The sequence below is a fragment of the Macrobrachium rosenbergii genome, chromosome 29, assembly GCF_040412425.1.
Source record: "Macrobrachium rosenbergii isolate ZJJX-2024 chromosome 29, ASM4041242v1, whole genome shotgun sequence".
NCBI classification, from domain to species: domain Eukaryota; kingdom Metazoa; phylum Arthropoda; class Malacostraca; order Decapoda; family Palaemonidae; genus Macrobrachium; species Macrobrachium rosenbergii.
This window is the reverse complement of record NC_089769.1, coordinates 12,123,522-12,138,138: the sequence shown is the minus strand read 5'-3', so window position 1 is coordinate 12,138,138 and position 14,617 is coordinate 12,123,522. Positions and strand designations below refer to the sequence as shown.

At 36.0% G+C, this 14,617-nt stretch overlaps 1 protein-coding gene across 2 annotated transcripts in view; it reads left to right on the top strand.

Moving 5' to 3' along the window:
• The window catches only part of LOC136854596 (calcium-activated chloride channel regulator 1-like), a 472,347-nt gene that overhangs the window by 454,828 nt on the left and 2,902 nt on the right, over positions 1-14,617 (top strand). For both annotated transcript variants that reach the window (XM_067131038.1, XM_067131037.1), the window contains exons 2-15: positions 894-1,065; positions 1,469-1,618; positions 2,776-2,941; positions 6,826-6,931; positions 7,105-7,727; positions 7,870-8,017; positions 8,176-8,427; positions 8,665-8,979; positions 9,494-9,628; positions 9,935-10,319; positions 10,858-10,992; positions 11,151-11,345; positions 12,325-12,505; positions 12,932-13,394. In XM_067131038.1, coding sequence (XP_066987139.1) covers positions 894-1,065; positions 1,469-1,618; positions 2,776-2,941; positions 6,826-6,931; positions 7,105-7,727; positions 7,870-8,017; positions 8,176-8,427; positions 8,665-8,979; positions 9,494-9,628; positions 9,935-10,319; positions 10,858-10,992; positions 11,151-11,345; positions 12,325-12,505; positions 12,932-13,394 — 3,426 coding nt within the window. The remainder of the gene's footprint in view (positions 1-893; positions 1,066-1,468; positions 1,619-2,775; positions 2,942-6,825; positions 6,932-7,104; positions 7,728-7,869; positions 8,018-8,175; positions 8,428-8,664; positions 8,980-9,493; positions 9,629-9,934; positions 10,320-10,857; positions 10,993-11,150; positions 11,346-12,324; positions 12,506-12,931; positions 13,395-14,617) is intronic.

The window sequence follows — 14,617 nt, the reverse complement described above, 5'->3', positions numbered from 1 at the left end:
CATACATATGAAACATGTGTTTGGCCACCATGTTTACATTATGGATGAGTAGCAGAAGCTAACTTGAATGTTTCAGATCTTGTAAGGAAACTCAGACACAAACAGTGGACTTCCTAGACGAGCTTTGAGCTTCAATTACGGTGCATAGGACGATAATAATGAATATAAATTTTACGCTACCCAGGTGCTTTAAAGTAAGAACGACGGTTGTGTCTGTGTTATGCTTAGTGGTAATCATTTTCTGAATGTTCAGTGTTGATTCATTGCTGTGGTGACTACGAATGCAATTCGTGTTTTGAAACAAAAACAATGCAGGGTTTAGAAATATAAAGCATTACGATAACGTTTGGGGTGTTGCAATTAAAAAATATTGCTGCACTCGATTTTATCGAAGTTTAAACGTATATTGTTATTAATAGCCATAGTGGTAGTGGTATTACAAAATTCATTGTTGTCATTTATATTCATTGATGATCACATGCTTATTGAAATCTCCGCTGAAGATTAATTATACTGACAAGTGATATTTACCTACTCGTGGGGATGTAATAAATCCTGCCGCCAAATGACCATAGAATTAGAGTTACTCCGAAGAAAATGGATCCCCCTACTTAAGTAATACTCCGTCTGTCATTTTAGAGACTCCATTTACCATTAGTAAGCTCAGTGTTGCAGAGATTATAGGGGGAGAAGGGAAAAGGTCATGGCAGTTCTGCCATTATTCACTACAACGCCATCTACTGAACCCGCCATTATTCACCAGAGCGTCTTCTATTAGGGAAGTCCCTCGATTACGTTATGTGATTACCGAATAACTTATTTGTTCTCGTAGTGATGTCCTATTACGTAAACTGACGGCTAACATTTTTTGTGTCCTTTTCTCTCCCTCGCAGGAGGCCCTGGGGTCGTTTTCAAGTCAGCTGTGGCGTGCTACCCACGGCCACGTTCACCTGGGGGATGTTGGTGTTGTCGTTCCGACGGCGCTATCTCAGGCTTGTTCTCTCAGCCCGGCCAGGAAAACCACTTGGGAAAAATGGACGACTGCCGACCTCCTGGTGACGCATGGTAAGGTTCATTCTTTTCCGAAGTTTTTCTCTGTTTTTTTCATAGGATTGTATCCGATTATCTCCTTGCGATGTTTTGTTTATCAAATACAGATCTTTGTTCACTCTTGTACCAAGATACCAGGGAAATATTATGATCTGCATGTAACTCTTGAAAAGCCAGTAGGTTTCGCATGCAAATTGATAGCGTTATGATAGATATAACAGTGACATAATTTTGCTGGTACATGTATTTAATATTATAGCTGTGCCCCTTGAATGAAATCTAAAAATCAAACCTTTCTTCCTGTAAATGGAAAAGGCAATTTTCCTTACCAATTTTACCTTTCTTTTTAAGATTGATACGACTATTTTAGGGTTTTGTTATTAAGTGTGCAGCGTAATTTTACTTACTGTTTTTTCAGGAGGGTCAACTCCCGAGTGGGCATGGGGCCCAGAGGGCAGCATAGGCGTGAGTGTATCCCAACCTGAAGGCTGTGGACGTCCTGGCCAGTATATTTCGCTGGATCCTGATGTCCTTGTGGACTTGGATTCGAAGGAGATGGAAACTTTAGGTAAGAACTTATTTTTTTTTTTTAGCTCTTGCTTGTCAGTAAACTAATATATATATATATATATATATATATATATACACACACACAAGCACACACACACATATATATATACAGAGTATACATACATACATACTGTTTTCACTTCTACAAATATCTCTCATTTCCAGCCTCCCGTCTCATAGTTGATTCTCAGCTCGAACCATTTCCCAAGGGCTTGAGCGAAGGACATGTCCAAGCCTTCTCTACCGCCCTTTTTGTGATATCAATTCTCACACTGTCCTGCCATCTGATTCCTAATATCCTTCTTAAAGCCTTGTTCGCAAATCGACAAACTCCTTGAGATATAGTTACATTGTCATACTATGATACATGGTTGTATAGTAATGCACTAATGAACTAATGTATAATCTTACTTTCAGCATGCAATTGAAGTCTGTTTGATTTTCAAATCTTATTCTCTATTCATCATTTTATTTGCCCTTTTTATACTACTGAAGAGAACTTGTATTGGATATTTTAATTTCAAATAACTGAAAGATTCAACGTCAGTCATTCTTTCTCCATCTAGTGTTACCTCATCTCTGTACATACTCTGATACTCTGTCCTCATTATTTCTGCTTTTCTCTGTAGATATATGATTTAAGCCATTAAGTAACCTTTGTAAATCTTGTGATGTTCTGCTAATTAAAATAGCGCTATGCACTTACTTGTTAAGTGAATCTGCAGCAAATAGTGAGGTGCTACTGGGTAACACTATGTCACCTTTCCTTTTTCACTTCTCTTGGATTTATTAAGAAGACTAGTGGTTGATATATATATATATATATATATATATATATATATATATATATATATATATATATATATATATATATATATATATATATATATATATATATATATATATATGTGTGTGTGTGTGTGTGTGTGTGTGTGTGTGTGTGTGTGTGTGTGTGTGTTTGTATCTTAAGTATGCCAGGTTGCCACCGTTACTCCAATATAAACAATATATTTTTATGGGTGTTTGTGTGTGCATGTATAGAATGTAAGTTTAAGATCATTGAAGATCATAATTGTTCTTGCTTGTTTCACCAGTGAAACTTTACCTTTACAATTACTTTTCCTAATGAGGAAGCTAACTAAATTTCTCTTACAGGCCGATCTTTACTAGGATCTTGGGCGAGATACCGATGGGGAGTGTTCGAGGAAAGGGGTTATACTGCACATCCAAAGTACCCTGCAATCCATACTATTGACGACGCCCTTGTTCCCACGACCTGTACCACGGCGCCTACGAAGGGGCACTGGGAGCCAAAGAAAGGGTAAATTTAGTTCAAAGTTGTCACAGTAGGTAGGGATAGACATTTAGTAATTCAGGGAGATAATCAGTATTTCCCATTATTTTCTGTTACTTCTTTCGAATGAACACCATCATATTGTTTGGAAGCTTGAATTTCAGGTCAGTGGACCAGTGGGCTTGTTCCATGTGAATAGGGTTCACCTTCCAAATAAGTAATAATAATATTAATAAAGGTACCCAACTGCTAGAGAGAGTAAGAGACGGGTTAGAATTATTAAGCCATAACGAGAAAAAGTGAAATGCTGTATAAATGAAAATATGGGGTACGCCCTGTTGCTCTACATTAAAAACGTTTAAAGATTTACTTCCTCCAAGTACGAACGACATGCAGTTCTCTGAAGGAAGTCCTGTCCAGTGACACGAAATTGAATGTAGAGAAGAAGACTGCCGACCTTTATAGAATTTTGCAGTTCTTCTTCCTGTTGTCGTTTCTCGAATCCTATACAGTAAATGTCCGTAGATTTGCCAGCCCCTAAGGAAAAGGGAACTGACTCCCTCTCTCTCTCCTTCCGTAATGTCCAGTGTACTTTTGGAACGTTTTTTCTTTTCCCGAACGATTTTCTTTTCTTAAATTTTTTTTTTTATTTTTTGACATCTTGGCCACTCAAAAAATTAAACAAGAACGTGGGAAGAAAAATCTCTCTCTCTCTCTCTCTCTCTCTCTCTCTCTCTCTCTCTCTCTCTCTCTCTCTCTCTCTCTCTCATATATGTACATATACACAGTGAATTGCCCCATGAAATGTTAAAAAAAAAAGAACAAAGATTGTCAAAATCGCCTCGTATAACTGAGCCTGTAAATGTGGAAAGCCGAGAGCTGCAAATGTTCCAAGATCCGAAATGAAATAATCTTGTGGGTTTTTTCTCCTTTTTTTTTTTCCTCTTTTATGTAACTTGATTAGCGACGTCTGTGAGACAATTGTGAGACGAAATAGTTTGGGATGCAAGTCAGTGTTGGGATCTGGGCAGAGAAATTGAAATATGAAACGAACTCGAGAAGAAGGATTTTCGGGAAAGGGGGATGGTTCCTGGCGCGGTGTGTGTGTGTGTGTGTGTGTGTGTGTGTGTGCGTTTGACGAAGAGGAAGGAGACATCGCGAGGAGAATTTACGAGACGGATTAAGGAGTTATGATGCCGGTACTGGATGTCAGGAGGAATTAGGGGATAAAGCCAAGATGTGTAGGAACAACGCAGAAGAGGGGTTTGGGAAATTTTTGATGCCTTAACGAATGAGGAAATATCGTTTGCGAAGTTATTCCCGTAATGATGAGCAAGTCATAATGCTTGCATGTTCATATCAGGTCTTAGAAGATATATAGTGCGTAGGAGATAGAGAGAAATGGAGGAAAATTTCGTATAAACTTAATACCATGAGACTTAGGAAGTGAATGTCAGGGGAGATTAGAAGATAGATGGGAGACAAGGAATAAAAAAAAAAAAGTTGTAAACGGCTTTGTTAGATATATAGACGTCTGAAGCAAGATTTAGGAGAATTAGTCCGGTAAGAAGTTAAGATGCTTTTTCTGGATATCAAGGGTATTGTAGGATGAAGGGGAAGTGTCTGAAGACAATATGAGACAGAACTTGTACAAAAGAAGTAGGAAGGGACCTTACTGAATCTCAGTCCGGCTTACAAAAGGGAGAAAAGGAGAATGCTTCATAAAATGTGTTGCTACACGAGGAAACGAAAATACAACAGAATAAATATTTTGAAGAGGCAAAATAAAATTGATAGAGTAATTCACAGATACGCTGGGAAACCAGAACTCTATGGAACAAATTCCATGTTCTGTGAGAAGACTAAAGGCGCCATCAATTCCAGAAATGGAGAAAAGAGTAAGAGCACATTGATATGCATTAGAAATTGCTGGGGTCCACGAAAATTCGGCCAAGGCCTTTTCCCTTAATGTAGGATTTTGTGTTGAGTAACAGAAAAGAAATTTCTCAGGAAATAGCGGAGGGGAAAAAGAACTGAACAGGATTTCTGCACTTTTTCAGCTGGAGCAACGTCGTACCTCTCTGTCAGTCACTTAATGCTTGAGAGAGAGAGAGAGGATAATGCAGGAAATTGTCAAATTCTGTGTAGGGGAAGAGACGGTATATGAAGAAATATTCCTTTGATGTACCTACTGAGATCTTAACGTCACCCCAGAACATGTGAGGGATATTAGAGATATGAAGAGACGTACTCTGTTTTATGCCCTCAATATTCCCTCTCTGTCTCGTCTTACGCAGCACCCTCTCTCTCTCTCTCTCTCTCTCTCTCTCTCTCTCTCTCTCTCTCTCTCTCTCTCTCTCTCTCTCTCTCTTCTCCCACGTCTTAAGCTGTCCTTTCTTTCTTTCCACGCGAGAGGAGTTGGTGCTAAAAAAGGAAAAGATCTGCATTCGCTTTCGCATTGTAAATTGGCCCGTTATAGAATGGTTTCATAAAATACAGAGCTTTCTGCGTATTAGGTCGAGAAATACAGCGTGCAAGCATTTCGAATACAGTAGTCTCTTTGTAGATATGTATTTTTTATTATATATCCTTTCTATATATTTAATATTTTTTCTTTTGGTTTAAGCCTTGTCCAGTGTACTTTTTTTTATTAATGCATTAAAATTTTAAATATTACAGTATTATTTTATAGCTTTCGATCAATTAATTTTATTTCCACTCACAACAAGGCTTCTAGGTTTTATTTTTAACGAAATTATATTCACGTTCTTTTATTTCCCTCCATCCTTAACACCCGTCTCTCGAGCGAAATGTTATTAGCATAACATTAAGGCCCTCGAAGCCTATTAAAGGCCATGTGAAGAAGTTGATTAGAATGTAGATTGTGTTGGGCCCCTTCTCTCAAAACTGCTTTTCAATTAACAGTTCAAATTTGTCTTAAGTGTTTCATCTTTAGCGTTTGCAAAGGTATTTTGCTATTAAGAGACGTTCTGCAGTTCTTGGCGTGCTCACATAAACCAAACCGTATTTATTTTGTTTTTAGATAAGTTTCGCTCGGCGTGTTCTGATTTTTATATTTGTTTTCTTTTCAATACAAATCTTCGCATTTACTGCTTGTGTATAGTTTTCAGAGCAGTGTCAAGTGTATGGAGATTGGTATATATGTAAAATAAAGAAAATGCATTTATTGCTTTTTCAATAGTGCAGTCAGCTTTTCCGTGTTGTGTTAGGACTCAGACTGGGGTAAAAGATTCCCGTTTTCCATATTTTGTATTTCGTGAAATCGACGACAGTACGATCGATTTTCTGTCAAACCATATTCACTTACATTTCGCATAGAGAGCTTTTTTTTATAGAAATGCTGACTTTGTTGTTTCTTTAAGGTTATCTTACTTATATTACACTGGATCTAAAATTCTATGTACAGAATGACATTCCTGCTTTTTACGATTTTTCATTTTTCTTGGAAGAGAAGGAAGAGTATTTAGAAGACAATATGAGCATTAAACTGAAGGGTCATTTAAAAATACAAGAAAATTGTTAGATTGTGGAATTGTAGATATGATGATTTGCAATCATGATGATTTTGTTTGTATGAGGTATTTGTGCATTTGATATGAGCGTTCACATCCATATATAGTATATATATATATATATATATATATATATATATATATATATATATATATATATATATATATATATATATATATACATATTGTATAAATGTACAACACCACCGTTTTTTCTTTTATTTGTACAGTTTATCCACTATTATACTCAAGACAGTCATCTCACCCGAGACATCCCGGGTTCGATTCTGACATGAGGTAACAAATTTGTTTCTACATTTAGCACGTTATTGTATATGTTTGTTTTCATAGCGATCGTAACTTTTCCCTTATTTGCAGGTCTAGTGAATGCAATGCAACGGAAGAACTGAAGGATTGTCACTGGATACCCGACAAGTGGTCACACGTCAATACATCTATAATGTATAGGGTTAACCTTCCCGAGGTAAAATCTTTGATGAGTTTAATGTCATAATAATAAAATGCAGTTCTAGACTCACATACACGTTAAGCTTACAATGTTGTGCTATTGTTTGTTTCTGTAACCGCATTGTATGCGTAATTTTTACACTTTTACAAGTTAATGTAACGAGCGTTTTTCTTCAAAAATTCCAACAGATGTGGGGGTTTTGTGACTCGAGCAATCACGACCCAGATGCTCCCACTCCTCACAATCTTCTGTGTGGGGCTGACAGCGTGTGGGACGTCATGAATAGACACCGTGACTTCTCAACCAAAGTGAATCACAGGAAAGAAAAAGCCCAGACCGCCGTCCTTGAAAGCGTAAACATCACGAAAGTACAACCCACCAATACCAGTTACGTCAACGCAAGTGACGAAGATGCAAATGCCACGAGTATCGAGTATATTGAAATGGAAAACAACTCGTCGTCGTCAGCTGCTGTCAACGAAACTGTGGGTCTGGAAATTGTAAATGCAACAGACACTTTGTTCCTGGAGGATGTGAGGACTCGTCTCTCCCTAAATGAGTCGTCCGTCTTGGAAACAAATAGTTCATCTTCGGCAGAGGATGAACACGTTGCTCCAGTGATTCAGAAGCAGAGAAGAAAAAGAAGCAACACGAGGATGATTGATAGATCTTCCGCTCCTCTTCGACCCAGTTTAGTCACTGCCCATATTGCCACTTCGGCGTCCCCTCCTTTGAGTCATAATTTCAAACAAGAAATTGTCAATCCAGAATCCATCGAGGAGTTGCTGTCCTATCCTGTGTTTGACGGAAGGTTAGGAGCACACTTTCTTTATGTTCGTTTGTTCTGCAATTTATTGCATTATATTACATCTTGTAACATAAAGATGACATACAATGATTTACCCTTACCCTTAGGTGATTTGTTTTCTGATAAAATCTTTATTACATTTCAGATTTGGAGATGGGCCACATGATCTGTATTTTACAAGGAACCACACACCGACCGTCCCACCACCTGTGCCTCCAGAACTTATATTCTTGTCTCCACCATCAAAGGCTGTTGTGCTTGCGCTTGATCTTTCAGATCATGCAGTTAAACAGGTATGGGAAAGAGTTAAGATTACCCGTAAATAGTGTTATGAAAATTAAACTTAATTAAAAGTATGTGGTATGACACCCAGCAGTCATCTTAAGAGTTGAAAATGGAAACAGGAAATGTATTGTTGCATCTTAAACATGTTTTATGCATTTCATAACAGGTCAATATGGATGACCTTCGAGGAGGAATTCTGCGATGGTTGTGGGGTCTTGGAAAGGACGTTAAAGTTGGTGTTGTTGCAGCTTACAATAATGCCTCATATCCATTGACTCTTGGGCCAATTTTACCAGCCCCGACAACAGCTGCAGAACTTGAAGACAAACTTACACTCCTTCCATCAGCTGATGAAGTAGAAGATGGTGTATATGGTGGGAAATATTGCCTCGAATGTGTATTAACTGAGGCTGCCAAGGTTAGTTAAAAATAATTTTTTACTACATACTGTTGTGTTCATTTCATTAAAAGAAAATTGAATATTCTTTGGTGAAAAGCGTTTTGTCCTTGGTATTGATTTGTAAACTTGCCAGTACATATTTTATGTTGGTAGTTTTGTACAGCTGTTGTTAAAGATACTGTAAAAATTCTAGGTTGGTTTTCCTACATTGCCATAGATTGAATTTTGTCCATTAATGATAATTATCTTTTTCAGATGCTTGAAGGAGGAGGCGTGGAAGCTGGAGCAGGGGTTCTTCTTCTTGCAGCCTGCTCACCATTAGTACCACCGCGAGCCATCAGTATTGTTGAAGAAGCCAATTTATTTATTCACACATTAGCACTGTGTCCAGACGCCAATCCCGTGTTTGACCAGCTCGCTCAATCAGGAGGTTCCTGGGTTTTGCCTGGGTTGTCTGTCAAACCTTCAGATCCTGAAAAGGAAAATGAAAATGAGCACAAAGCTGCATTAAGCCTTACTGCTGCAACAAATACAGCAATGGCAGTGCCAGGAAGTCCATCATTAGTCAGGGTATGTTTTCTTTCAGCATATAAACATTATTAAAATACTCCAACCAACTTCCATTTATAGGTTTTGTGGTAGGAGCCCTGTAAAAGATGAAAATTTTTTATAAGAAAAGTAAACTAAGTAACTTATGTAAGTTTGTACTTCATTATATATAAATGATTAATTGTATTTTACTGAAGCATCTAAATTTTTCCAAGTTGATTTAGCATTTTTTATGTATTTTTAGAATTCTGTTGTTACATTGTGTAACGTATTTGCATTTCTCATTTTATACACAATATTATTACATAACATAAGAAACAGCACAAGTACATTACAAGAAACAAGTAGAGTAAAGCAATAATAAATATACTAACTACAAAGTCAGCATACTTACTCTTTTTGTGCTTTATATGGACACATATTGGGTTACCTATTTTAACAAATAAGCATTTTAGTGAATTGTTTTTATTATCTGCAATAGAAATGTCTGTTTATGTTGTTAGTTCCCACTACTATGATGGTTTTTGAAATTCAGGTGGCGAGCTCTGTTATTCAAGTCACTCGGAGGAAAGTTGAAAGTGAAGGTCCTTATAGCACATTAACAAGTCAGTTAAGCCTTCCGGGATCAGGTCAGCAGCTCATAGTTATAACAACACAGTACCAAGCAAAGGTGAGTTAATATTTTAGTTTAGAACTGTCTTTATGGTGTTGATTTATACATATGTATGTCCTCCTCTTATTTGTTTACAATTGTTATGATTTTTTTAAATTGTAGTGTCTATATTTCATTAAAAATCAGGTATTTAAATATTCCTAGGAAGATAAAAATAATTACACAATCATATTTTCATTTAGATATTTTTTATGTGAATTTGTGTCCATTATTCCAGTGTAGAATTTTATTAATAAATATGAATGTTATTTAAGCTTTATACTTATAGTATTGGTATTAAACGTATGTTTTTTCACTTTGTAGGTGATAAAAGTTGTGGATCTTTCCGGGACTGAAGTTGACGTCATTCGGGATACAAATCAGCGATTTTGGGCCATAATTGATAAACGCGTGGGAACATTGGCATACACAATCAAGTTCTTGTCTAGTTCCATCGTGTACCCATTTTCTGTTGTTGTGGATGTCTATGAGAGGAAGAAAAATAACGCTGATGTAGAAATTGAGCTCCATACAAATAACGATAATCATGTTCCCCTAGAACCTGGCTCACAGCCCTTGGTTGTCTGGGCTAAGGTGATTCGGGATGGCCAGCCTGTAGTGGGAGCTAAGGTTATGTTGACAGTAAGTCACTTGAGTCACGAAGGATCAACTGATATGACGCTTCAGCTTCTAGATAATGGAAATGCAGGTGATTACTCATGATATTTTAAGTGCTTTTCGTATCATTGCTGATAGATGTTCTAGTTGCTATTGCTAAAAGCAGGTTTTTCAGAATTGTATATCACTTAAAAATCCTGCTGAAGAAAAATTTGAAGTACTGTGTTGCAGTTCTTAGAAACAGAAATAATGTTGTACACTGTATTCAGTATAGTGATATATTCTGTCTATATGATTTCATTTCATGTGTCAATCAAAAATGTGTAGAGAGGTCATCAGTTTTAATAGACTGGGAATGGGACTTTCAATTTATGACAGCATTTTAGTGTATAGAAATGTGTAACATAAAATTCATAGGAAATAAGTTCACTTTTTACACCATAGTGGCAGCACGACTACCATAGAACAGTATGTAAAATAAAGATGTTTCAGTATTTTGCATCTGTAATGTGAAGGGCAGCTATGGTGGTTTCCTGTGTTTGGGTAATTAGAAATTTCTTAAACTGCTTTCAGTAAAGAGCAACTTTTTTGGCAGAGTATCTCTTCAGGCTGTATAATTTTTTTCACAGAACCTGATGTAAGAAACCATGATGGCATATATACAAGGTACGTCACATGGCTGCCTGGAGAGGGTAGATATGCTCTTAGTGCGTCAGCCACAGATAACCAAGGAGCAGCATCAGTGCTGGCACCAAGAAGACGAGGTAAAGGATTTTCAAGATTCTAAATTGAGTTTCTACTGAATTACTGTTTGATCATGATGTGCAATTAATTTGTTGCACTACAAACATTTCTTTTAGTTTCTTTATTGATTACAATTTTTTGTTTTTAATGGAAACCTAATTGTTTTGTCTTCTTCAAGATGGCCGTGTAGTACCTGTGAGTGCTGGCCAGTTTGATGTCACAAGTGCTGTCGTCTCAGTTAGTGTGCTGCGGGTGACATCCGAAGATTTAACACCTCCATCACGCATCACAGACTTGAAAGTCACATTTGTACATGACACCACTGTTAATCTTACTTGGTCAGCACCTGGTGGTGATCTTGATCAAGGATCAGGTTAGTATACTTGGTATATAATAATTGCAAATTACATCAGCTTTTCAGATTTGAATGTTTAAAATTTGATTTTATCCATGCTAAATCTTTAATAATGGATGATGAATAGGTCATTATTATTATGAAAGATTTTTAGTTGGAAGCCATATTAAGAAACTTCAGACTCATTTTACAGAATACTTTTCTCTTTGAGGGAGATAGTAGTTACATAAAGAGCTTAAAAATTTCCGACTTCCACTAAGCCTCAGGGCATTCAGTCCTCTGAACGTAAATCCATTAAAGTATGTGTGCTTCAGTACAGAAAGAAGGGGGAAAATTTTTGAAAAAAGATAACAGAAAGGAATGAAAGATATAATGTACAAATTAACATCAGGACTGTGAAAATAACAACAGACAGAAGAGTTCAAGATAGGATGAGGCAGATAAAATATGAAGAATTATAAGGACAAGGGATGCATAATAATAGAAGAATATGAAGAATAACAGAAGATTAATAAAAGAAGAATAATGTCAACTGTAAGAAGATTAGAGTGGCATGGGAAGTTCCAGTACTGTATAATAATGCAACATTTACCATAAGTTGGTAAAGGATATATTATTAGTATATTCCCTCACTTTATTATAGTCTTTTTTTTTCTTTCTTCTGCTTGATGTGTTCTTTATATAAACATATCAACTCTTAACAACAGATGAAGAACACAACACAAGAAATGGGCAAAGTTGACAAAAATTCAATGAAATTTGAGGACTTTGAGATAAATAGATGGTGAAAGTGAGAAAAAATAAAACAAAAAGCACTGATGGATACTTGTCTTAAAAGAAATTAGGAAATTTTTTGTTAATTATTAGCATAACATTATGTTTAATTATTTTTGCATATTCAGCAGCAGTTTTTAAGGTACAGTATACAAGTTTTTATCATCAGTTAAAATATTTAAATTAAATGTTCACTATTAATTATATTCCACTGTATCCACAGCATGGCTGTATGAACTTAAAATGTACACCGAGAGAAGTGCGTTAAGTGAAGAAAAGTTCAATACCTCAACTATTTCTGTTTATTGTATCACTGATGATCTGAGAGCTCCAACAAAGACACCATCCATTTATGGAACACCTCAGTACTGTTTGACTGAACTTCCATTTACTAATCTTAGATGGTAAGTACATGTACCTTTCTCCATGTAAGGATTTTTGTTGTACTTAATTTTTTGTGAAGTGTATTTACTTGACAGATATTGTCATCGATTTTAAATTCTTTATCACTGTATGTCATACAACATCATATCAGCAGTTTCCTTTTTAACTCACTGGAATCTATTTTAAATTCATTGTTACTACATTTTTGTATTGCATGTTGTAGACTGTACCTTTACTTTAATTATCATGTGTTTCATATGTTGTGTATTTCATTCTTAAATAGAATAGAATGTAAAATAGTTCTTACTGAGTAATTTTGCATTCTCATTGATCCTTATAGAATTAATATAATATAATTTTCCTGTTTTCTATAGTTACTTTATCCATTTTGTTTTTAATCTTTGTGCTTTGATTTTAAATCCTCTAACCTTAAATTTTTTTTACAGGTATTTTGCTATTCGTGCTGTTGATTCTGCAAACAACACTGGAAAAATATCTAATGTGGTCACAGCATTTGTCCCTGATCCACCAACAAATCCACCCCCAACATCAACTGTGAGTGAGCCACCTTCAAATATCCAAACAGTCATGATGTCAACTATAACCTCAGCAAATCCAAGGAATGCCCAGAAAGCAGGAAATGAAACAAATGCTGACCAGTCAAAGAGTGCAGCTTATGACTGGAGAGTTTGGGTAGCAGTGGGAGTTGGCATTGGTGGAATCATATTGGCTGTAATAGTTGTTATAATATGCATTTGCTGCTGTAAAAGAAGTCAGCAGAATGATGAGAAAGACCCTGACCGACCAATATACAAGATTTATGTCAACAATGCATATATACAAGAAGAGGATGGAGAAATCAAAGTCGTTAGCAATGGAAAGCTGATGGATGATAAGGAACCAAGTCAGGTAAACAGTGGAATTTTTGTTCAATATTGCCTTTATTTTAGTATCAAGAAAAATAATGATCAAACTTATAATTTACAAAAAGCATTTTGGACTAATTGATATTAATTATAGAGTACAATGCTGTTCAAGTAAGTGGGATGGTTTAAACTGTATGTTATTTACCTTTTGAAATTAAATTTAGATGCAAAAACATCAATATTGATAATAGCGTTATTAGGGGGTGCTTATGGTACTGGCAATGTTAGTGTAATATGCATCACAAACATTTTAACGTTAGCTGTGGAAGACACTTTACTTGTCTTCTTCCTCTTTAACAATCTCTTACCCTAATTTAGTCAGACAAACTGACTGTGTTTTGCTTATCTCTTGACCTTCAGTAGTCCATTTCACTGGACTCTCCACTACATTGCATCCATCTGAGCATTTGGTGTAATTTGCTGACACATTTAGTACCCTTGGGCAGTTTTTGACGTACCTTTTTGCAAAAAGCTATATTTTTTGCATGAGCCTGGTACTTAGAAGAGACCAATAACCCTTTTGTATATACCTCTTGCCACTAATTTGGGAAGTTCAGTTTGTACTCTATATTGTAACTTGAGTTCCATTGTCATTGCAACTTGTCTTATGGCTAGTCTATGATCTTTCTCTCTTGCCAGATTAGTCAGTCTCTTGAAGCTAGTCTACAATCTTTATTGCCAGATTAGTCAGTCTCTTGAAGCTAGTCTACAATCTTTATTGCCAGATTAGTCAGTCTCTCGAAGCTAGACTACAATCTTTCTTGCCAGATTAGTCAGTCTTGAGACTCTTCCAGCCTGGAGTTATAGGAAATTTTCTTCACATTTCATCCTCAAATGTAGTGTGGATAAATGATGTTCAGTAATTTTTATTTTTATTTGCAGTGTTTGTCATTGCAATGTAGCTGAATTTTTCATGTGTTTATTCTAGTATTTAATTTAATTTGATTGGTCTTTGGTATTCTTTGGTATCTTCATAGCATTTTTTTACCATGTGTCCTGAAGATTTTGAAAACATACTTGCTTCAAGAATTTCTGCTCATAAGTAACCATGTTGGAATGCTTCCTACATATTGTTGTTATGCAGTCAGATAAATATATAGTACAGTATTGAAAATAACAAAAAAAAAAGGGTGAGAAAAATTAAGACACTGTTGCATGGGACATAGAGTTGCATCACAGCCTCTCAGACTTATGTGCTCTGTCTTC